Source organism: Sapajus apella, unplaced genomic scaffold (assembly GCF_009761245.1).
Source record: "Sapajus apella isolate SASKATOON/1434 unplaced genomic scaffold, GSC_monkey_1.0 scaffold36, whole genome shotgun sequence".
NCBI lineage: Eukaryota > Metazoa > Chordata > Mammalia > Primates > Cebidae > Sapajus > Sapajus apella.
This window is the reverse complement of record NW_022436976.1, coordinates 20472617-20498277: the sequence shown is the minus strand read 5'-3', so window position 1 is coordinate 20498277 and position 25661 is coordinate 20472617. Positions and strand designations below refer to the sequence as shown.

Genomic DNA, 25661 nt, shown 5'->3' with positions numbered 1-25661 from the left:
ACTGACACGAAACTATCTCATAGTGTGGTCTAGGTGAACTCAGGTGTGGAGGTGGCTAAAGCCAGAGTGGAATTGCTGGGGACAGGATAGGACATTCAAGGTCTCAGGACAGTGGCTGTGGGCTTATTGTACTATTTTAATAACGGATTTTGCTGCGCCAGTGAATACTGGCCAGTCATATCAGCCCTGCTTTCCAGAATGCTTTTACATGCAGTAGCATCCAGATTTGTTGAGCAGGCATTATTCTTCCCTTTTCTCTAGATTAGGAAACTGAAGTTCAGAAAAGTAAAGTAATTTTTCTGGTTATGATTGAGTCTTTCTTAGACATGAGTCTTAGATTTATCCTAAGAGTCAACCACCTAAGATGACTTCTGTGCTGAACATCACACTGGTTCCATTGTTTTTCACTGATTTTATCTTTTTAAATCTTTATTTAGGCCTGAGTTAGATGCATGTGATGTACCAGAAAAATATCCTCAGCTATTTCAGGTGACACTGGATGTAGAACTACAGCCCCATGACAAAGTAATAGACTTAACTCCACCATGGGAACATTACTGCACAAAAGATGTCAATCCCAGCATCCTCTTCTCTTCTCACCAGGAACATCAAGATACGCTGGCCTTAGGAGGTATGAGTCACCTGCTGGTTTTGTTTTCCAGGATGAAGCCTCTTTGTTATTATTTCCTGAGTCTCATTGATGCTGCATGGTCTTTTGTCTTGCAGGGCAGGCTCCAATAGATATCCCTCCAGACAACCCCAGGCATTACGGACAAAGCGGTTTCTTTGCCTCTCTCTGTTGGCAAGGTATACAAGTGTTTATTTAAGTTACATGGTTGAAGATTAAGTATTTCTTCTGTAAAGATGTTGGCCCTAAAAGCAGACTAAAGTAAAATAGCACTTAGAGGTCATTCAAATCAGTTACAGGGACTCCCACGTGTAAGCCCAGCACTTTGGCAGGCTAACACAAGAGGATTGCTTGAGGCCAGGAGTTCAAGACCAGCCCAGGCAACAGAGCGAGATCCTATCTCTACAAAAAAATTTAAAAATTAGGTGGGAGTGGTGGCACATGCCTGTAGTCCTAGCTACCTCAGAGGCTGAGGCAGGAAGACTGCTTTACCCCAGGAGTTCAAGGTTGCAGTGAGTTATGATTGCACCACTGCACTGCATTCTGGGTGACAGAGCAAGACTCCATTTCTTAAAAAAAAAAACTTTTTTAATTAAAAAAGTTAAAAAAATAAAAAGACATAACTCAAGTTTACATACTTCCAATTCATTCCCTTTCAAATCAGGCAACCTCCCTACTTTCAACTCAATAGATGAAAAGGGCCATTTTAAGCTGAATTTTACCTTCTCTATCTGTGTTGTGTTTTGGGCCACATCTTTCCTGGACTGACAAATGAGTGTGATGTTTTTTATGATCTCCCTTTAGACTGCTGCCTCTGTAATGAGATACACACAGGATTCTATCTTCTACTCTCAACTAAGTATTATAAAAATATGAAATCAGCATTTCCCCCAGGGAGCCATAACCACCAGCAGGTCAGGACTGAGCTTACCCTGCTGCAGAGAAAGCAAACACTTGGCCTATATATCTCTGCTCTTGCTTTAACAACGATACCAGAAATCGGGGCTTGATCACTGTGTTTTTTTCTCTCAAACCTGGAGATATTTTCAGAATCCTTCTCAATATAACTCTTCCAACCATGGCCAGCAGTAGCCTGACATTGGCATCCTAATCAATACCCATTGGCCGTCCTTGCTTTAGAGCTGGCTGAGGTTAACCGTGAGATTCAGTGTAGACATGGGTAGTCAGGGATCGGGTATGAAAGGGGTTGGGAACTGGCTGTGGTGATGGTCTATCTGAAATTCTCTTGATTGACCTTCCTCTGCTGTGTGAGTGTAAGACAGTATTCCCATTGCCTGCAGGTTTCAGTTTGATGGAAAAGTTGTTTATAAAATTCCTTTGAATTGAAAGACTTACTTTCAGAATTTTCTTTTGAGAAATGGAACTAGCAAACTCCTTAAATTTGGAAAACCCAGTGTTATCTGGACAGTAGGTAGATTCCTCATCCCCTATTGGTTTTTCTTACCTCTTATTTTCCTCACAGTAAGGGCTTTTAATAAAACCTCACTCCTAGCTCTCCACTGTCATTTTAGTAAATAATTTAGAGATAATTCCTCTAGGCTCTGAAATAGGTTTTAGCATAGATGCTCACTCTCTTGTCTGAACCTCTCAGAGCCAGGTATGTTTAGGAATGCAGAAGTTTTTGGATTTTAGAAGGGAGATATGGTACATAAACTGTATATAACTCAACATCCCAAGTGATATCTCAGACAATAACCTACAATCAAACATATTAATATTTTTGCAGTAGAACATATAAGTAATAACCCTAATGAGATAAATGAGGACTATAAGTATCTTCACATTCATTCCTGCCAGGTTCCGCCAAATGAATTCATGTCAAACTTAGGAAAGCCTTTCCTTTTTCATAGCTTTTTGCAGTTTAGAATTGGGAATAAAGGATGTAGATCTGTACTTGATTTGGAATGTGGGTCTATCTGGCATTAAATAACAAATTTTTGTAGGAAGATCTGTCTCAGGGAAGGCTTGGAAACTCACTCCTTCCCCAGAGGAAGCCTCTTTCCTGCTGCTCATTTTGTGCTGAAAGTACCCCTTTCAGCCTGGTATAAGGACCATTCAAAGCAGAGCCCTTCTTTTTGCTTTTTAAATGTGAGGTTCACTTCTGCTCCAGACTGTTGGAGAAAGGATTTGCTTTTGGGTACAGGACACATAGAGAAGTAAAGATAGTGAGAAGTGTCAGCAAAGGACTACCAGGTAATGGTTTGTACCCCCCACCCCAAAGCACCTAGCATAGTGCCTGAAAAAAAAAAACAACATGTAAGTACTACTTACTGTTGATTGGAGTGATTTATAACATCGTCTCATGTATTTCTCACAGTAGCCTGTGACTTAGGTACTATTTATTTATTTAGACACAGTTTTGCTCTGTAGTCCAGGCTGGAATGCAGCGGCATGATCTTGACTCACTGCAACCTCTGCCTCCCAGGTCCAAGTGATTCTTGTGCCTCAGCCTCCTGAGCAGCTGGGATTATAAGCACATGCCACCATGTGCAGCTGATTTTTGTATTATTAATAAAGATGGGGTTTCACCATGTTGGCTAAGCTGATCTCGAACTCCTCACCTTAAGTAATCCTGTCTCAACCTCCCAAAGTGCTAGGATTACAGGCGTGAGCCACCACATCTGGCCATTAGGTATAATTTATCCCCACTTTGCTAAGGAGGAAACCAAGGCACAGAGAAGTAAAGTAACTTGCCCAGTGTCACAGAGCCAGTGAGATTCAGTCCTTGGCTGTCTGGCTTCAGAGTTCCTGCTCCTTACCCCTGTTGTACCAGAGCGAGCATAGAAAATCAACACCAAGACAAAAGTATGCCAAATTGCAAGGTCTTTATTGCCGGCAGCCACGGAGGACTCACATGTCTCCGACCTGTGGCCCTGAAAGGAGGGTGTGAAGACCTTTTATGCCCGTAAACCACCTCCTGGGTAGGGGTGAGGGTGAGGGGCTTCGGAAATTCCAAGGGCCAGTGGACTTTAGACATTCTGATTGTTAAGTGGTTTACAGAAGTCAAGATAAGCGTTAGTTTATACATTGTCTGGGTAGGGTGGAAATTACAGGCCTTAGTTACTTATTACAAGTCGCAGGGGCCAAGATGGCATGGGTTTGGACTGCTTGCCTGTCATATTAAGGTTACAGAGAGCAGTTTCAACAGAAAGCTGAGGTATGGTCGAGGTATGCAGTTTATGGGGCTTTAACCATGTCACACCCCTACACTCTACTGTCTCTCAGATGCTCGACAAGTGGTAGCTAAATACATCAAGTGAAATAGATCAAGTCTTCCACTGGTAAGGGTCTGAAAGCCCTGTTTGCTCAAGGCAGAATCCTTCTTTCTGGAATTATATACTTATAACAAAACCCAACAATGGTGTGGTCAACAACTAACCTCTTAATACTGGCCTTCCTTAGATCAGAAATCAGAGAAGTCATTCTGTGAGGAGGACCACGCTGCCCTAGTGAACCAGGAAAGTGAGCAATCAGACGACGAACTTCTGACCCTTTCCAGTCCGCATGGCAATGCCAATGGTGACAGGCCTCATGGAGTCAAGAAGCCCAGCAAAAAGCAGCAGGAGCCAGCAGCCCCTCCACCCCCTGAGGATGTGGACCTTTTGGGCCTGGAAGGGTCTGCAGTGAGTAACAGCTTCTCCCCGCCGGCGGCTCCTCCCACCAATTCTGAACTACTGAGTGACCTGTTTGGGGGTGGAGGTGCAGCTGGTCCCACCCAGGCGGGACAGTCAGGAATGGAAGACGTGTTTCATCCTAGTGGACCTGCATCTACGCAGTCAACACCACGCCGCTCTGCCACCTCCACCTCCGCATCTCCAACCCTAAGAGTGGGAGAAGGTAATTTTTTCTGTGTTGCACTGTGCCTCTCAGATTCGAATTGCAACCTTTGGGCCAAAGAGGTGGAATTGAACTTTCCTAATAAGCTAGACTTTTTTGATTTCACTGAAAGTCCTTTAGATGTCTGTATCTTTATTTAAATAGAGAGCATAAGAGAAAATAGCATTTTGGTAGCACACTAAGGTAGTGTAAGAGTAGATGTTTGAGCTTCACACTCTTACTTCTTATTTTCTTTGTTTAGGACCTCAATCCCTGAGCTGTATTAGTTATGTCTGTTTAAGCATATTGATTGATGAATTATTACTGAGAAACATAGCTAATATTTATGGGGTATTTACTATTTGCCAGACATGGAATTTAATACTAAACATGAATAATTCTCATAGAATCCCAATAAATAAGTGCCATTCTTATCCCCGTTTTATAGTTGAGGAAGTGGAAGCGTAGAGTTAAATCGGTTTATTCATTTATATGACTAGTAATTGACGAGGCCAGTATCCAAACCTAGGCCATTTGTTTCTAGAGCTTTCCCTCTGTTTTCCTATAATGCCTTCCTGAAGTTATAGTTTTCCAAATATACTTTGGCTATCCAGAGAAGGGTTTGGTTATTTGAAAATATGTTTAAGTGACTCATGCTAGAAGCACAGCTTCCTAGAACAGAGCAGTTGGTACTAGGTAAGGAGTTTGAGCTCCTTGGGGCTCTGTTACTTTCATTGTTTCAATGCCAGAGACTCAAACCTTCTACTACAGGTCATCTAGGATTTTCTGACATTTATAAGACAGTGTAGTTGGGTAAGCAGAGATCCAGTACAGCTTCTGAAGAACCAACTCAAATCAGCTGCCCCTTGGTACTATCACCATTACCCAAGATGACTTCACATTAGGAAGGGTAAAGAGAAATGTGTCAACTCTTCAGGCCTATAGTATCCTGTAAGAACATTTTCCCCCCAAAGCGTATCCTTCACAGAAGGCTCTGGGCTGGTCTTGACCTGTGGTGGTTCAGCTGGAGGCTTCCTTCATGAGTGTGGGTCTCAGAATCACAGAGTATTGGTGTTGAGACTCAAGCTCCGGCATTAGCTATTGCTGGAGCCGGGATATGAATTCAGGTGTCTTGAACCCATGCCAAGGCTGTTTCCTCTGTACTTCCTTCCATACAGTTTTATTTTTTTTTTTCGAGATGGAGTTTTGCTCTTGTTGCCCAGGCTGGAGTGCAATGGCGCAATCTCGGCTCACTGCAACCTCTGCCTCCCGGGTTCAAGTGATTCTCCTGCCTCAGCCTTCCGAGTAACTGGGATTACAGGCATGTGTCACCATGCCTGGCTAATATTGTATTTTTAGTAGAGATGGGGTTTGTTGGTCAGGCTGGTCTCTAACTCTCAACCTCAGGTGATCCCCCCACCTTGGCCACCCAAAGTGCTAGGATTACAGGTGTGAGCCACCCTGCCCACCCCTTCCATACAGTTTTAACTTGTCAAAGAAAAAAAGCTCTGTCAGGAAAACAATTTCCAAGATAGCATAGTACTCGATGATTGCACTTTAAGACTATGCACCTGCTGTGACTCTTACGATTTCATTCATCATAGTTTCGGGTAGATAATGGCATTCCAGTGCCAGAAGGGGCCTCAGACATCAGTTAATTCTGTACCTTGTATTATAGACAATGAAATTGAGGCTTAGATATATTGATTGACCTGTCCGAGGATATCCACTGGATTAGTGGCATACCAAGATCTAGAATGCAAACATTGTATCCCCCTAAGAGGAAGTAGAAAGAACACCAAGTCTAGAGTTAAAGACCTGGATTTGAGTCCCAGGACTAATACTTAACTATCTGTGTAACATTATTGAAAAATCTTCTCAGTTGTAAAGTGGGGATAATACTTACATATTAGCATTGTTGCAAAGACTAAATTTTGAGCTCTTGTCTGGTGGTGTTAGGCAGTTTTAATTATTGGAGAATGTCTCTAGTTTAACATAAACTGATATCTTAAATGTACTAAGCATGCTAAGAAGGGATAATGGTAGTTAACAAATAAATCCTGCTCTTAGAACCAAGGTAGGATATATGGCTTAATAAGTTTTCAGCTAAGACTTCATTGGCATAATGCTCTCCTAACATCTGCTGGGCAACAGATTAGCCTTGTGTAGCAGCGATGGTATTGACTGTGGTTCCTCCAACAGATAAATCCAGACTACTCCTTTATCCACAAAGATAGGAAATTCTTGGAGTCCACTGTCAGCTCTGCAGGAAGTGACAATTCTTTGACATTTAGTGAATGAACTCACAGGACAAAAAATATATTTTACCATTGTTTTCTAGGTGCCACCTTTGACCCATTTGGAGCACCTTCCAAACCATCAGGTCAGGATTTGCTGGGTTCTTTTCTGAACACATCCGGCGCTTCCAGTGACCCCTTCCTCCAGCCCACGAGAAGTCCTTCACCCACAGTACATGGTAAGAAAGTATTTTATATTGTGTTCAGTGGAACATAGTTTTTTGCAAGATGTCAGTAAGTGCTCATATATAAAAGCACCTTTTGGGTCCTGTTTTGGTAAAAGCTTCCTCATACATCTGTGTCTTTGAAATTAACAACTCACATTAACATATTAAAAGCTCTGAGCTGTCTTCCAGCAAAACTTTGTTTTGCTCTGCTTTCCTAAAACCTGTTTGACTGTGGTTTTCTTTTTTGCATTAGAGCTACGTGGACAGAATTATAAATGACCCTTGATTGTAGGACTTAATCATTATTTTATGTACCAATAAGAAAGAAAAAAACACTGCCACTATGAAATGGCTGGAAGATACATCTTGGTTAGAGAAATCTTTGAAATGGGGAAACATATGTCTTAATAAAATATATCAGTAGTCCACAAAATTGGTATTCCACAGGATAAAGTTTGGGATATGATAGCCACTAGTTATGTGTGGCTGTTGATGATTCAAAATGTGGTTAGTCTGATTTGAGTTGCACTCCAAGTATAAAATCCATATGAGATTTCAAAACTTAGTACAAAAAAGGCATGTAAAACATCTTATCAATATTCTTATATTGATCATTGATTAAAATAATATTTTGAACATAGTGGGTTAAATAAACTATATTATTAAAAATAATTTCAATAGTGTCTTTTTACTTTTTAAAGTGGGATTAGGAAATATAAAATTACATATGTGGCCCAAATTGTATTTCTATTTTAGAGACTTAGGTTGTATAGAAAGAATAATAATCACATCCATTTATAAGTACAAAAGTGTGTCAGGTAGGTAGCATTGGTTAAAACTGGAGCTACACTGAGGGATAAATAGCTTTGAGCCAGAGAGTTGTAGCTCATTCCTGATGTTGAAGTCTATTGAACATTATTGGCCACAACCTAGAAGGTGACATATTGTTGAAGGCATCTGAGCTTGTTTGGAGAAGGCAGTCCAGTCATCAGTTGACTTTGGGAGACCATGCCAGTGCAAAAGGACGATGACTTTTGCAACACTGGTGAAACTGAAACTTGACTAAAGAAAGAGTCCAGGAGCAACTTTTATGGTTCTTTTCCAAGTAGCCTCGAATCTCAAACTATTTGAAGTGCATCCACAGGACAACATACAAGAAATTCACCTCTCACCTGAGTCTTGCTTACTTGAAAGAGTCTCCCGATGGGATGTTGACTACCTGTGGGAGGAAAGATGCAGGAATGTAGGCTAGAGTTGGTTTTGCTCACTCATTTAAAATGTTAGGCCATGCCATTGCTCTGCTCAAAATGCCTCCCCATTTCACTCAGCGTGAAAACCAAAGTCCTTGAAATGGCCTGTGTAGGCCCTATATGCTCTCACATCCCAGTGCCAGTGACCTCATTTCCTATTCTCCCCATCTTTGCTCTCTGCATTCCAGCTCTGCTGGCCTCTTTGCTATTGCACTGGCTGTTCCCTGTCCCATACTCTTCCCCGGCATCTGCATGGCTAAGTCCTTCACCTCCTTTGAGTCTTTACTCAAATGTCACCTTCTCAACAGAGTCTACTCTGATTCCTCCATTTCAAATCGCAGCTCCACTCCCTGCCCTACTCTGCGTTCACCCTTTGGCTGTACTTAGTAACTTTCAGTGTATGCAATGATTTACTTATATGTTGAATTGTTTTTGGTCATCTCTCTCTCTCTTCATTAGAACATGAATTCCACAAAGGCAGAGAATTTTGTTTTGTTTACTAATGCATCCGTAGTGCCTAAAAGAATTACTGCACATAGTAGGTGCTATCTTTCCAATGTTAAATATAAAATGAATTAACTCATTTTTTCCTATAAGAGTTTATTTGATGCACAGTGATAGTATCTATAAGACTATACGTTTTCCTGATTTTAATACTTTGAAATTATTGTTTTGATAAGAGTACTACCCTTTGTGTCCCATGGACGTGGGTGTTCATACTTGGCAGCCTGGCAGTTTTGGATCCAGTTTTCTGTTTCTGATGAGCTGATTAGAACATGATGTTTATCACCCAGTTTAGGCCAGTTAGCACTCCTTTGTTTTGTGGTTACATTTCTCATTTTGGCCTGTATTGTGCTGGTGAGTGGAAAGAATTTTCTCCTCTCCTTTTTGGGAAAGCAGTGATCATTTCAGTGTAACTGAATCAATTCACCATCTTCATATAGGATAGAGTATAGATGACACTCAGAAGTCCACTTTGTGAGGTCAGATTACTTACCTCCAAATCCTCAGGGTACTTCCCCCAGGCTTCTACAAGGCATCGACAATCTCTTGTGAAAAAAAAAAAAAAAAAAAAAATTACTGCCTTCGGGCTCAACAAATATTTATTGAACATCTATTTTGAAGAGAATAATTTCTTGGGACATGGTGTTAGAAGAACAAATAAATAATTATAATAGAAGGCAAAATAGAGGCTAAAATACTGGGTAATTTTCCGTTATCTTTCCCTTTATCTATTTCTGTCTGTCTAACAGACCTTAAGCTTCTTGAGGATAGGCCATGCATCTTTTAGTCTCTGTTCCCTGGAGTGGTGTCTTGCATGTGGTAGGTAGTCATAGGGTTTGTGGGTTTGATTAGCAATAAGTTTGAATTTCTGATGCCCACTTTTGCATCTTAGTTGGATGTAAGACTAAGATCAGAGCTTGAAGGAAACCAGATAGAAAGTATTAGCAAAACTGTCTAACTTCCACCTCAGTGGAATGGGTTACTGTGGAAAAACAGAAGGGAGAAATAGAAAAGAAAGAATTATTATTGCTGATAATGGCATATTCTTTTTAACTTAATGATGGGAAGGTACTATTATATGTCTCGGTTGGTACTAAGTAAACAAAACAACTAAATAAAATATTTGGAATGCTAATCTTCATGCCTTCTGGTGCTGATGGTGGTGTGCATGTGTGTGTGTGTGTATGTGTTTTAGATCCCAGTTGTAATGCCAGTTTAGTATTAATTAATCATTAATTTGTGTGGGCAAAACCTAGAGGTGCCTCAGAAAGGAATTCTTTCTTATGGCATCCTGTTTCCTATATAGATGTGGAAAAAACATACTACCAACATGTACTCCTCTAGTATGCCTGATTCCTTTTAGCCAAATATTTCTTTGAAATTATATGTCTGGAACTTCGAGGGGGGTCAGAGTGATTTATTTTGAAGCTGTCCTGAGTTTATTTTGAGCATCACAGACACATCCCCGACAGCCAGCCTAGTGATGGCATATAGCCAGTCCGTGCCCAGTCCATGTTCTGCCTGACTCATCATTCTCAATTCATGTCACAGCAGAGAAAACAAAATGTCATTCTAAGTGGATTATGCCTCTATACTTGTTCATGCTTAGCAAAGGTAAACTGAGTTTAAGGTATTTTCCTCCTCTTTTCTTTTTCTTTCTTTCTTTCTTTTTCTTTTTTTGTTTTGTTTTGTTTTGTTTTTGAGAAAGAGTCTCACTCTGTTGGCCAGGCTGAAGTGCAATAGCACGATCTCGGCTCACTGCAGCCTCCGTCTCCCAGGCTCAAGCAATTCGCCTGCCTCAGCCTCCTGAGTAACTGGGATTACAGGCATGTGCCACCATGCCCAGCTAATTTTTGTATTTTTGGTAGAGACAGGGTTTCACCATGTTGACGAGGCTGGTCTTGAACTCCTGACCTCAGGTAATCCACCCGCCTCAGCCTCCCAAAGTACTGGGATTACAGGCATGAGCCACTGTGCCTGGCCTCCCCCTCTTTTCTTATTGCCCACTGACTGTGTTAAGTTTAGAGGCGGGACACACACATAGATAGTTCTTTCTTGTCTTCAAGTAGGACTTACAATTGAACGGAGACAGCTACATGCTCAGTTATAACTCAAAGTGTGTGGATATGGAGGTAAAACCAAAGTGAGACAAAGCAGGAGCGGAGACAGATAATATGTAGTTTCTGTCAAGCCTCATGTGAACAGCCATAGGTGAAGGCAGAACATGTGGAGTGTTGCAGAGTGTGGCGAGAACGCAGAAGCAGGAGTAGATTTCTTGAGATCTTGCGGGGGCCATGCAGGCTTCCGGGATGGAATGGCATTATCCTGTGTGAACTCAGAAAAGTGGGTTCTGGGCTCTCTTGTTCTCATTCTTTTTCTTTCTTTTTCTTCTCCCCATTTGCAGCTTCTAGTACACCTGCTGTGAACGTTCAGCCAGATGTTTCTGGAGGTTGGGACTGGCATGCTAAACCAGGTAAAGGTCAGCAGGTTATTTTCTGTACACATTTAGCTAATTGCAAAAGCATAATCCTTACCCAAGATGAAGTGAGTACTTGCAGAGTATTGTGGCCTGCCTGTGTAATTTGTGTCACTTTTTCCTAAAGATTCATATTCTGGAAGAGGTTTTCCCAATGCTCTTGATGACATGATAGTGCTCATTATCATACACCATTTAACTTTTCTAAGTTTCATTTGCTGAATATCTATCTTGACGATAGAATCAGAGGGATAAGGATATATATCAAACTCTATCACTTGGAAACTTGGACTTTTTGGCAAGCCTGAGCCTCAGTTTTCTTATCTGAACAATGGGGATAATAATTTTGGTCCCACACAATTGGGTAAGTTTAAGTAAAAAAACTTATATAAGAATTTCTGGCATAGTGTAGATGCTGAAAAATGTGAATATTCTTCCTTCTTTACAAAGTACTTATTTCAGGGCTGGATTTGTCTGTGATAAATAAGGTCTTCTCCTCATGACCACTGTGGCATTTATGGAGCTGTCTTGTGTGACTGCTTTCCTGACACTGAGCAAGTTTACACGTGCACAAACAGACACATACACAATGGGCTTATCACAACAACTTTCTGAAGCAGTTGCTGTTTCCTTTCTTTTTTATTGTAGCAACCACCTCACCACAACATAACATTTACCTTGTCAATAATTTCCAGGTGTACAATACAGTATTATCAGCTACATGCACTTTTTGTTGTGCAACAGATCCCCAGAACAAACCTATCTCCCCACTGACCTTCCCGCATAACTAAAACTCTACACTCACTAAGTAACTCCCTACTGCCTCCACCAGCCCCTGGCAACCACGGTTCTACATGAGTTTGACTACTTTAGATGCCTCCTATAAGTAGAATCATACAGCATTTGACTTTTTATGGCTGGCTTATTTCAATTAATGTAACATCCTCAAGGTTCATCTGTGTTGTAGCATGTGACAGGATTTCCTTCTTTGTTTTTAATTTAAAAAGTTTTTTGGCTGGGGTGTGCTGGCTCATGCCTGTAATCCCAGCACTTTGGGAGGCTGAGGTGGGAGGATCTCTTGAGACCAGGAGTTCATGACCAGTCTGGGCAACATGGCAAAATCTCATCTTTACACAAACACAAAAATTAGCCAGGTTTGGTGGTGTGCGCCTGTAGTCCCAGCTACTTGGGAGGCTGAGATGGGAGAATTGCTTGAGCCCAGGAGGATGAGGCTGCAGTAAGCTGAGATTATACCACTGCACTCCAGCCTGAGTGACAGAGTGAGACCCTGTCTCGAAAAAAGTTTTTTTTTTTTTAATTGACAGATAAAATTGTATGTATTTGTCATGTACAGTGTGATGTTTTGAAGTATGCATACACTGTGATATGGTTAAATGTAGCTAATTAACAAATGCATTACCTCACATGGTTATCATTTTTGTGGTGAGAACATTTAGCATCCATTCTCTTTGAATTTTTCAGGAATATAATAGATCATTACTAACTATAGTCACCATGCTGTACAATGGATCTCTTGACTTACTCCTTCTATCTAGCTGTAATAATATATCCTTTAACCAATATCTCCTCATCTCTGCCCTACCTCCAACTACCCCAGCACCTGGTAACCAGCATTCTACTCTTTATTTCTATGAGACCAACTTTTTTAGCTTCCACATATGAATGAAAACATGCAGTATTTGTTTTTCTGTGCCTGGCTTATTTCGCTTGACATAATGCTCCCTAGGTTTATCCATGTTGTCTCAAATGACAGGAATTCCTCCCTTTTATGGCTGAGTAGTATTCTATTGTGTATATATACCATATTTTGTTTATCCATTCATCCATTAATGGACACTTAGGTTGATTCCATATCTTGGCTATTGTGAATAGTGCTGCTGTAAGCATGCGAGTGCAGGTATCTCTTTGATATACTGACTTGATTTCCTTTGGATATATTCCTAGTAGCAGGATTTACAAATCATATGGCAGTTCTATTTTTAATATTTTAAGGAGCCTCCAAATTGTTTCCCATAATGGCTGTACTAGTTTACATTTCCACTAACTGTGTTCTTTTTCATCTACATCCTTGCCAACATGTCTTTTGTGTTTTTTTTTTTTTGATAATAGCAATTATGACAGAAGTGAGGTGATATGTCATATTGGTTATGATTTGCATTTCTATGATGATTAGTGATGTTAGTAGTTTTTATACATCTATTGGTTCTATACATCTGTTTGTTTTTATACATCTATTGGTTTTCTTCTGGTTTTCATCTGTATGTTTTCTTCTGGTCATTCCATAGTTTTGGGTCTTACATTTTAATCTTTAATGGATTTTGAGTTGATTTTTGTGTATGGTGAGGGATAAGAGTCTTTTTACCCTGTTGCCTTCTTACTCCCTTGATTGTTACCTTTGCCTCACCAAAGTTTTTAGCTTGATAATTGTTCCGTTTGTTTTTCTTTTATTGCATGTGATGTTGGTCTCATATTATTTCTTATTTTTTAAGAACAATGGTAAAATGCTGGAGCTCAAAGATGTTAAGTAAGGTTCCCAAGGTCACTCAGAAATTGGCAAAGCCAGAATCCAGATCCAGACCTAACTTCAAATCCCATACTAAAGAGTGAAGTCAGGTGACATGAGGACCTGGAAATAAACACTGGAAATAATAGTTCACATTTGTGTCCTGGAAACGGCATCTGTCTTTTCTGTGTTCTGTCCTCGTTCAAGGCCACCATTCACCCGGGTCAGGGAAACAGGGTCTAGCAACTTCTTAGACATTTTCAAACCCTGTCCTAATTTGCCTAGGTGACAAATCAACAGTAACTCTGGAATTCTGAATTTCAGAATTCAGCCTCAAACAAGTAACTCATTTTCAATGACCTTATTTCCTTTTCAGGAGGCTTTGGAATGGGAAGCAAGTCAGCTGCCACCAGCCCAACCGGATCCTCGCATGGTACTCCCACCCATCAAAACAAACCCCAGACTCTGGATCCTTTTGCTGACCTTGGGACGCTAGGTACAAATCAGAAGATCGAGATACAAATAACATTGACTTATAGCTCCAAAGCCTCAAATCTCAGTCTTTGGTGTTATAGCAAGCTGGTATTGTCACCTGGAACCTCAAATAGTGTGTATTCTTAAGCTATTCCTTTTTTAAAAAGGAAAATGGGGATCAGATATGGGGTTAGAAATCATCTTTATTGATTCATTTCTCCTGTGCCTAATTCTGGATGTGTAGCATGAATAAAGTTAGAGCTTTCAGGGGCTCACAGCTACAGAGTTTGGCTGCACAAAGCTAATGTATATGGAGATGGCATGAGACAGGGCTGCTGAGATGGATTTGCGCCATGTGATGCCACCATTGCACAATGCTTACTATGATGCTGTCATGTTACCTGTGAGAGCTTCACACCCTTCCTCTTCTCTCCATTAACTGTGGTGCTCTTCGGTCAGTTTGTAAAATTCTATACAGAAAACAGACTCAAGTATCATATTTCCAGAATATTTTCACCATATGCTAATAGTTGTTATAGGATAAGTGTTCTGGGAGCAAGTGAGTTTGGGAAACACTGGTTTCAATGGATTTTTATTACCACTAAGAGGGATACAGTATCCAGGGTTCTCAAACTGATTTCACCAAGGAGCCTGTTTTGAAGGAGGGATTCATTGGACTGCTGCTGTGTTCTGAAACCTTTTCTTCTTCCTTTTTCCTTCCTCCTCTAGGACAGTGCCGATTTGTTAAATAAGGATGGGGAAGCCCTGACACAAAGGTTTATCTTGACCATATTGACAGTTTATGATCTCAGAAAGCCCTCCTGAGGCATTTAGAGCCAGATCGAGGGAATGTAAGCCTGGCTACCACTGTTGCCTTACACTTGTGTCAGCATCTTCATCTTCCATGCTGTACTATTTAGATGTTTTTCGCTTTTAAGAACTCTCAGAATTATTTTATGCAGTCATTTTCTTCTCCACCTTTCTTTGTATCTTACTGAAAATTTCAAGTTTTAAAAGTAATAACATCAGATGAAATTTTACTTGAATCTCATTTATTGTTTATTTTTAATGCATTTATTCATCTAACAAATACTTATGAAAGTGCCTTCTTGGTGCTAGGACTGTTTCAGTAAAAAAAACACAAAACACGAAAAACAAAAACAAAACAAAACTTCTGCCTTAATAAAACTTACATTATAGAAGGGGAAACAAATAATAAATTAACAAATATATAACATAATGTCAAATGATGAAAATGATAAAAGTAACAGTTAATAGTTACTGGGGCCGTACTATGTGCCAGACACTACTTGAAGTGCTTTACATGTAACATTTCATTTAATCTTTGTCATAATCTTTTGAAGTAGTTACTGTTATAATCCTCGTTTTACAGATGAGGAAACAGGGACACAAAAGGTTAAGTAACATGCACAAATCACAAACTTTCAACACCAAGAAGTCTAACTCTGGAGCTCACACTCATAAAAAGTTTAGAGGTTGATGAAGCTGAGTGTGGGAAGGGGTATCAGTTCAGTTTCTCCAGTCAGTGGTTTTCTACCCTTGAGCATTAATTCCCTCATTTCACAGGTATTTTTGAGTACTTACTGCACAGTAGGCATTCAGGATATAATAAAGAATCAAGGCAGATGACATTCCTGCTCTTTGAAACTTACCCTACAGTGGGAGAAAGAAACTTTAATCAAAGTAAAAAATCCACTACTGTAGGGGCTATCCAAGATGGAGCATTTTTTAAAAAGCTCCCCAGGTAATTCTAATGCACAATCAAGGTTGAGAACCACTGCTTTAGCTTTTAATGAGGACAGCAGTAGTCTCTGGATTTAGCTGCCACTTTGTATTTCTGTCTGTTCTCTGCTTCAATAGCATTAACAATTAGAATTGCTGAGCATAGGGAGAAAATATTCTAGAAGGGTAGACATCAGAGAGTCCTGCAGTGTTGATGAGTCCCATGAGTGTGGGATCAGCGCCTGCTTTTTCACCACTGTATCTGCAGCCTGGTATCTAGAGGATGCTTAATAGTGTTTCCTAAATGAATGAGTAACTGACAGTGTGGTAGGCATGTGACAAGTTTTTCATCATTCTTTAGGCTTTTCCATATTTACCAAATTTTAAAATAAAAAACATATACGTTCAGAACAAAGTAAGCTCCTTAAATATAAAATAAAACCCCAGTATAGAATGAATACTAAGTCTTAGGTGTATGTTCCTGTGCTATTGGCAGGAGGGCTCTGGGACATATGAAGAGGGACTTCATGCTGCTAGTTATGGAATGAGTAGGGCAATGTCAAGCTTGAAGACAAGCCCTGTCATTATATTTTCCTATTGCCAAGTATTTATTGAGCCCTGAAGATGTATCAGACATGTGCTTGGCATATGAGCCTACATTATTTTATAATATATAATGTCTCTTTGTTTGCTTAATTTAGGGGTTGTGAAATACTTTCATGTAGTTGTGTCTTTACAGTATATCTGTGATATAGACATAGTTTTGATTAAACAGATGAAGAAACTGAGGCTCAAAGGGGTGGGATTTTTTTTTTACTCAGCTTTAGAAGATCAAAGATTCTCTATATCCTGTTTTCAGCTATATTCTTAGTGCCCAGCATAGTACATCATACATAGTAATACTCGCCAAATAGTGGTGAATTAGTGTACATATGAATGAATGAATGAATGCAAGAATGAATGATAGAGCTGAACCTCGAACTCAGGTTGATGCTAAGTCCAGTGATAATGATATATTTCCAGTAGGGAAGGAAACTGGAGCCCCAGGATCAGAATAGGGAAAATATAGAAAGGAGAGATAGTAAGGGATGAGTTATAGGGAAAGGCTCAGCAATTGGGAGAGGAATTAAGGATTACTGAGTGCAGTAAAAGAACATGACATTTGGAGGTAGGATGTACATGGTCTAATCCCAGCTACATTAGTTAGCTGTGTGATCATGAACATATCAGGAAACCTCTTTGAGCTTTAATTTCCTTATCTTTAAAGTAGGGCCAGTGTTACTACTTACTTTTAAGAGTGTTGTATAGATCAGAGAGCAATAATGTACATAAACACATTTTGTTAACTCTAAAGAACTATATAAATATTAGTTATTTTATTATTGTTACTTTAGACTTACTGCATGAAAGGGTCTTTGGAGATCAGCACATTTCAGTTTCCCATTTTACCTCTTTAAATGCAAGCCACAGCTGGTTTTCATATTTTGGACATAGCCCCGCTTGTATGCAGTGAGTGCTTAAAAGTTTTAGAGATTATGGAATCAAGATTCTACTTAAATTCCTGGCATGAAATACCATCATTTTTAAAGATTGAATAAGATCCTTTGTCCTATTTAAAGTTTTCAAAATGTTGGCTGTTTTTGCTCCCCTTCAATGAAGTATGAGTAGTATGAAATTAAAACCTACTTGTGAAATTTCAAAAATCTTTATTTACTCTTGGGCATTTACCGTGCTTATACTTAGAACAAAAACATAATTAATTCTAATAATTGAAGTTTGAGTAGCACCTTAATGAATGGACTTACTCTGTTTCATTCCCTATTCTTGTCATTTGGTAGTTTTTAAAAATTTTTATTCTAGTGAAGAAACAGAATCTGCTTAGAAGATGGGAGGGTGGGGAAAGATGGCACAGTGGGAAAAGCCAGGGTTTTTTTGACTTGGAGGCAAAGATCCAGAATGAAGTCTCGGTTTAGCCACTTGCTGTGTGCCTTTGAGAAAATCATTTAACTGCTCTGACCTGCAGTTTGGTCATCTGTAGGAAAAATGAGGCCATTAAAACATACTTAAAAATGTCATTGTGGGGATTAAGGAAATAATATGTATGCCTGCAATTCCTTTATCTATGTTAGGAAGATTACTTATGCTATCAATTAAGGGAATGGCCATTAAAGCCACTGCAAACAATATCTTAAGACTTAAGAGTTAGAGGCCACTTTCACCTTCTTTATCCATTTTTATTTCTTTAGGTAGTTCTTCATTTGCCAGCAAACCCACCACACCAACTGGATTGGGTGGAGGATTCCCACCTCTCAGCTCACCACAGAAGGCATCTCCCCAGCCTATGGGTGGGGGGTGGCAGCAAGGAGGTGCCTACAACTGGCAGCAGCCACAGCCTAAGCCTCAGCCCAGCATGCCCCACTCCTCTCCCCAGAACCGACCCAACTACAACGTGAGCTTCTCAGCCATGCCTGGGAGCCAGAACGAACGTGGGAAAGGATCAAGTAATTTGGGTAAGGATGATGGTATGGGCCCTAGCTACAGGGCAGCCTGTTTGTGTTGTCATACTGCCTCAGTGTGTCTGTCTGAAGGTAACAGTAGTTTCAATTTGGTAGTTTCTGAGGCAGTCTTATAGTTGTAGAAACACAATCTGATCCCTATCCCCAGTGCTGTATCTGGAGCCTCCTGGGTTGACTGTGCTCCTAAATTTTATACCATTTTGTGACTGTGGGCTCACTTGTCTATTTCTCTCCAGACTGGAACCAGATGGAGGGCAGGGACTGTGTCTTAGTTGCCATGGGATCATTAGCACCTAGCATAACCTAGCATACATAGAGTAGGCACTAAATGAATGTTGAAGGGATGTGAGTGGAGAGGTGGATGGATCTTAAAGCTGTTATTCCTTTGGAAATGGAAAGAAGAAGTTGGGGAATCTTTCAAGAACATCGGTCATATTTGTCCTTGGGTCTCAGTTGGAGGACTGTTTGTGTCTTGGACACTTGGTCTTTCTTTTTTTTTTTTTGAGATGGAGTTTCACTCATGTTACCCAGGCTGGAGTGCAATGGCACGATCTCGGCTCACCGCAACCTCTGCCTCCTGGGTTCAGGCAATTCTCCTGCCTCAGCCTCCTGAGTAGCTGGGATTACAGGCACGCACCACCATGCCCAGCTAATTTTTTGTATTTTTAGTAGAGACGGGGTTTCACCATGTTGACCAGGATGGTCTCGATCTCTTGACCTCATGATCCACACTTGGTCTTTTTTAAGCTCTGTTTGGTGGATTCCTGAAATCAGTGGGGTACCTATGATGGTGCCAACACCTGAGGCTGGAGGATAGTCTGGATAGGATTTTGACAATGAGTGAAAAATAATATTTTTGCATAGGAAGGATAGTTAGATTTGAATTTATTAAAAGCCTGTTTTGGTACATTTTATACTTCAGCTGATTTTGTCAGACCCTGCAATGAAGTACATAGAAACACGATGAGGGAACAGGCCTTTCTCTCTGTGGAACAGGAAAGGCAATTCTTCTGTTCTTCCTAGTAGCTGTAGCTAACATTTGTTCAGTGCTTACTGTATGTCAGGTGCTATCCTAAGCATTTCTTATGTACAATCATCTCCCTTTATTTACAGTTTTATCTTTGGAGTTTCAGTTACCTGAGGTCAACTGCAGTCTGAAAATGTTAAGTGGAAAATTCCAGGAATAAGCAATTCATACATTTTAAATTGTGCACCACTATGAGTAGCGTGATGAAACCTTGCACCATCTTACTCCATTCTGCCTAGGACGTGAATCATCCCTCTGTCCAGCACATCTATGTTGTGTTCTCTGCCCACCATTAGTCACTTAGTAGCCATCTTGGTCATCAGATACAAAAAATAGTACTGTTTATATAGGGTCTGGTACCATCTGTGGTTTTAGGTATCCACTGGGGGTCTTGGAACATATCCCCTGTGACTAAGTAGGGGAACTCCTGTATTATTTCTTATAATCTTCCAAACCAACCACATATTATAGGTGGGAAACCTGAGACACAGATCGGTGAAGTAATTTCCTAAGTTTATGCAGCTTCTAAGCGACAGAGCCAGGATTTGAACCCTGGCAATCTGGCTCCAGAACCCCTGCTCTTTACTGCTATACTCTACTGGTTAGAACACAGGTGCTTCTTACAACACCAACATGTTAGGAATTCTGTTGTTGGGGATAGGTAACATCATGTTTGTTTTTGACTAGCAGGGATATTTCCTGGACAATTCCATAGAGTCATGTCACTTCCTCTCCATTTTTGAGTAGACAGATGTGGGGCGAGTGACTTCAGTCAGCAAGTACTTATGGAGCATCTTCAGTGTAGAAAACATTGAGGATGCAGCAGTGAACAAGAAACAAAATCCCTAGTCTCATAGCACTTACATTTCAGTATGTGCAAGTGCAGGTGTGTATATTCTACACTATAGAGATAGCAAATGGATTTCAACTAAAAAACCAATTTTGGTTGATTGGAATTGACTGTATGGACTATTATTTTTGGTTCTATTTTGTTTTAACAAGCATTTAGATAGCCAGGCACTGTTCTAAGCAATTTAAATATTAACTAATTCATTTTCACAACAATTCTATAATGTGAGTAATATTCCTAACACCATCCCCATTTTATGGATGAGGAAACTGAGGAATAGAGATAGTAAGTAACTTGCCTAGGTTACATCACTAATAAGTGGCAGAGTTGTAATTCAAACTGGGGAGTTGGGGTCCAAAGTCTTTGTTCCTAGCCACATGCTAGGCTGCCTCTGCAAACAAATTGAGAAGGATTGAGGCTACAACAAGACTTGGAGGGAAAGAGCACTGTGATCAGCTAAAATATCAACAGGATATGCACAGGGAAGTGGTAGCATGCATGAATTTCAAGTACGAAAACCCAGATATGAATTAGTTATAATCTGGAGGGATGAATATCCTCATATAAAGAGAAGGTACAATAGAAATGGAATCAGATTTGGTTTCATGATCCAGCCTCCAGTTTTAACCTTGCCACATGTATGTTACATGATTCTGAACAGATTCATTTTCATCATCTGTAAAATGGGTGCAAGAGTCTCTTACCCTACTCACAGGGTAAGCAAGCATGAGGGTTAAGGGACTGAATGCACATTAAAAACACGTTGAAGACTCCAGATCCTGTGAGATAATGATATAGTATTATGTTTAAGAATGAAAACTATAATGATTTTCAAAAAATTGTATTGCAGAAGGGAAACAAAAAGCAGCTGACTTTGAAGACCTACTCTCTGGTCAAGGTTTCAATGCTCACAAAGACAAAAAGGGGCCTCGGACAATAGCTGAGATGAGAAAGGAGGAAATGGCTAAGGAAATGGATCCTGAGAAATTAAAGGTAAATGCGGCCCCTAACGCAGCTTGATTATCCTATATGACAAAGTCATGTGAGAAAGTAATGTGTTTGGAGCCATCAGCATGAGAATAACTTATTGTCTTAGTCCATTCAGGCTGCTATAACAAAATACCATAAACTAGGTGGCTTATAAACAACAGGGTTTTTGTTTTTTTTTTTTTCCTCATAGTTATGAAGCCTGGGAAGGCCAAGATCAAGGTGCCAGCCATTTTGGTGTCTGGTGAGGGCCCTCTTCCTGGTTCATGGATGATGGTCTTTTCCCTGTGTCCTCATAGGCAGAAGAAAAAAGAGGTCTTACTGGCCTCTTTCATGAGGGCACTAATCCCATTTGTAAGAAATCTGTCTCAGGAACTAATCACCTCCCAATAGGAAGCCCCAACCCCCTAATACCATCACCTCCGGAGTTAGAATTTCAATATAGGAATTTTGGGGGGACACATACATCTAGACCATAGCACCTATAGAAGGCATGGTGTTAGATTTCTGATGACCGCTCTATTGCATTTACTCTTTAGAGCTATGATTTGAGTACAGCTGTGCCCTTTAATAGACAACAGCATTGAGAAGGTTGCACATGGTGTTTAATTTCTTTAATAAAATAAATATTATTCCATAGTACAGTGGTACAGATTTCTTTTATTTGCCTGTTCAAATGAGCAGCGGCACTTTTTAAGAGGTGATTTTGTTATTCAGATGGCATTCACATTCTAAAGATGAGTCATTAGACTTTGCTGGTAAGAAGAATGCATTATTTATGTTTTCTCTCTTTCTTGAGAGCTTTTTTATTAAACTAGATTGACTGAAGCCCCCCAGGGTCTTTTCTCTACCAATAGAGAAATGTTTATGTACTGGAGACTTATCAATTCCTGTAACATTAAACCTGGAGGTTTGGAAGGTAGAGGAGGGAAAGGCTGAGGGAGATGTGGCTCCTGTCTTCCACATTGTCCTCCTCTACTTTTGAACAGAGCAGTTCTACTTTTATCTGTTTTTGATTCTGGAGGTCTAGGGAAAATTTGATTTGAGGTTTTTCCTCAAACCAAATCAACATACTTTTTTCCTCAAATCAACATACTTCTTTAGTATGTTTCAGCATGGCTGCTTTTTTTTTTTTAAGTTTGTAAATCAGTGAATCTAACTCCTTTGTTTCACAGCTAAATAAAAACTCACATAACTTCATAGCTGAAGATGTTGTATGGACAGGTGGATGCAGATTAGCTAGGAAACAGAGAGTGGTCATGTTGATGAATCGTATCAGGTCTGGAAGAGTCTGTAAAGATCAAGTGAATTGGAATGCTCTTCACAGATGGAGAGGTTGAATTCCTAAGTGACAAAATACTAAAAATGCTGACACTATAACAGAGTGAAAGAGGAGGATGTAATCTGTCTCTGTATTAAAGCACCTGCAAAACCAGTAGTTGAACGACAAGTCAATCTTAACACATTCTGAAAAAATATACCACTGTTCTGTATAATTTCCTGACAGATTTGTTGTCGATGTATAAAATATACATCTACTATAACTTAGATTCTTCGATACATTTTTTTGGTACAATGTAGGGTCCTTCATTTGCATGTTTTTCACTCCACTCAATGTCACAGAGGCTTAATATTTCTTCCAAAAACTTTGTGCTTCATCTTGGTAACCTTTGTTTATTAGGCAGACTTGGACAGTTTCCTATAAAAGAAAGTTGCTTATTTTGTTTAAGCCATGTTCGATTATTTAATTGGTACAAGGTATGTAATTGTTTGGGAGGGTAGTTGTCATTAATGTGACTAAATCATTCATCCACCAACACACACTTAGCTGAGCTCCTGTTAGGTACTCAATGCTGATACAGTTTTATGATCGCTCTGACTTAATCACCTTATTTGTTCAAACTGTGAATGTTCATAGTTCAAATAAATGACTAAATGGGTCAATTCATTTAACAAGCCTTTTTGAGCTCTGTTCTGTGCCAGGTACATTATTTAGTTCCAAGATACAGTGATATATAAGAAACAATATGGGGCCAGGTGTGGTGGCTCACACCTGTAATCTTAGCACTTTGGGAGGCCGAGGTGGGTGGATCCTGAGGTCAGGAGTTCGAGACCAGCCTGACCAACATGGTGAAACCCCGTCTCTACTAAAAATACAAAAATTAGCCAGTGTGGCGGCAAGCACCTTTAATCCCAACTATTCAGGAGGCTGAGGCAGAAGAATTGCTTGAACCTGGGAGGTGGAGGTTGCAGTGAGCCGAGATCGTGCCACTGCACCACTACAGCCTGGGCTACAGAGCAAGACACCATCTCAAAAAAAAAAAAAAAAAAAAGAAACAATACTTTTCCTCAAACAGCTCTGCCTAATGGCAGGGAAAGATAAACACACAATTACAATAAAGTGTGGCACATATTATGGTAGAAACATGTTTAAGGTAGAGTAGCCCAGAGAAGTTTGGCCCTTTTTTAAGGGTTACTTATTTAGTGCAGTATCCACCCTCCTGGAGTTTATATTGAGTACAACTCTGGGGGTGGGGATGGAAGAGAAAGGAATTCAAATTGGCAAAGTCTAACAGTGTGAAATTCCTCAGCAGGCTTTTGAAGGATGATAGAGTTACCAGAAAGACAAGGTAGGAAGTTGAGGAGGAGAGGCATTCCAGGTGGAGGAAACAGCCTGGATTATACAGGTTGCCCTGTGTTTTGATGTTGCTGGAGCAGAAGGGCTTTCTAGAGTCCTAGTGGAAACCTTCCGAACTAGTAAGTAAGCATTCGCATTTCTTAATCCCCTTTGTGTTTACAGATTCTGGAATGGATTGAAGGCAAAGAAAGAAATATCAGAGCCCTTCTCTCCACAATGCATACTGTGCTGTGGGCTGGGGAGACCAAGTGGAAACCAGTTGGCATGGCAGACCTGGTAACACCAGAGCAGGTGAAGAAGGTGTACAGAAAGGCTGTCCTCGTGGTGCACCCAGATAAAGTGGGTATAACCTGCCCTGCTGTGTATCTTGTCAGGTCCTTGCTTCATTATCTTATGAGTGTGTGTCTTACTTTAAATGTGCTGGTTGATTAGACCTATTTTTATTTTTATTTTTATTTATTTATTTTTTTTTTGGGATGGAGTTTCGCTGTTGTTACCCAGGCTGGAGTGCAATGGTGCGATCTCGGCTCACTGCAACCTCCGCCTCCTGGGTTCAGGCAATTCTCCTGCCTCAGCCTCCTGAGTAGCTGGGATTACAGGCATGTGCCACCATGCCCAGCTAATTTTTTTTTGTATTTTTAGTAGAGACGGGGTTTCACCATGTTGACCAGGATGGTCTCGATCTCTTGACCTCATGATCCACCCGCCTCGGCCTCCCAAAGTGCTGGGATTACAGGCTTGAGCCACCGCGCCCGGCGATTAGACCTATTTTTAATAAAATTAAGTCTGTTGGCTAAAGTCAGATATTTAAACAAATAGTTACACTTTATGAAATGAGAAAGAATATATCAAACTATATATTACAGGAGCTTATTTAAAGAGGGTAAGATTTACCCAGTCTTTAATTTTTAGGGCTCAGAAGTAAATTGTGGCTGGGTGCGATAGCTCATGTCTGTAATCCCAGCACTTTGGCAGGCTGAGGTGGGCAAATTGCTTGAACCCTCAAGTTTGAGACCAACCTGGGCAACATGACAAAACCCTGACCCTACAAAAAAAAAATACAAAATTAGCTGGTGTGGTGGCACGAGCCTATAGTCCCAGCTACTCAGGAGGCTGAGGTAGGAGGATCACTTGAGTCTGTGAGATCAAGGCTGCAGTGAGCTGAGATCTCTCCAGTGCACTCTGGCCTAGGCAACAGAGTGAGACCCTGTCTTCAAAAAAAGAAGAGAAAAAAAGTAAATTGTGTCCTGACTTACAATCGTAAGGACAGGCTAAGAGCGGGACAGAAGACAACTCCTTTCCTTTGGAGATACAACAGTATGGTTAGCCCGGATGGCAGTGAAAAAACTTTAGAATGTAGTTGGTAAAATTTGTGAGATTATAAAATTAATAAAATATTCAAAATGGAATTAAATTTGCCACTCTATTGATAATCACTATATTGTTATGTCAGTTTATGCTTTCATTAAAGTATATATACATCTAAGGACTCTACCTTGTCAGAAACTTCAACTCACTTATGACCCAAATGAAATCATCCTAATACATAGAAACATTCAGAAAGAAGTGAGTCATCTTGCTGTCACATAGACTATACTAGTCATGTGACACAAAGCTCTGATCAAAGTGCCACTTGGCAACGCAGGCTTGAATTTGATGCATTTGATTTTCATCTCTCCAAATTTTTTGTAACTAGTCTGAATAGAAGAATTAATGGGAAGTAATGTTAGTGCTTGAATTTTG

The 25661-nt window shown here is 40.2% G+C and overlaps 1 protein-coding gene across 8 annotated transcripts in view; it reads left to right on the top strand.

Moving 5' to 3' along the window:
- The window catches only part of DNAJC6 (DnaJ heat shock protein family (Hsp40) member C6), a 178840-nt gene that overhangs the window by 150325 nt on the left and 2854 nt on the right, over positions 1 to 25661 (top strand). For all 8 annotated transcript variants that reach the window (XM_032296728.1, XM_032296725.1, XM_032296730.1 and 5 more), the window contains 9 exons: positions 438 to 631; positions 727 to 807; positions 4052 to 4486; positions 6807 to 6941; positions 11088 to 11156; positions 14060 to 14179; positions 18147 to 18410; positions 21144 to 21286; positions 24081 to 24257. In XM_032296728.1, the coding sequence (XP_032152619.1) occupies positions 438 to 631; positions 727 to 807; positions 4052 to 4486; positions 6807 to 6941; positions 11088 to 11156; positions 14060 to 14179; positions 18147 to 18410; positions 21144 to 21286; positions 24081 to 24257 (1618 nt within the window). The remainder of the gene's footprint in view (positions 1 to 437; positions 632 to 726; positions 808 to 4051; positions 4487 to 6806; positions 6942 to 11087; positions 11157 to 14059; positions 14180 to 18146; positions 18411 to 21143; positions 21287 to 24080; positions 24258 to 25661) is intronic.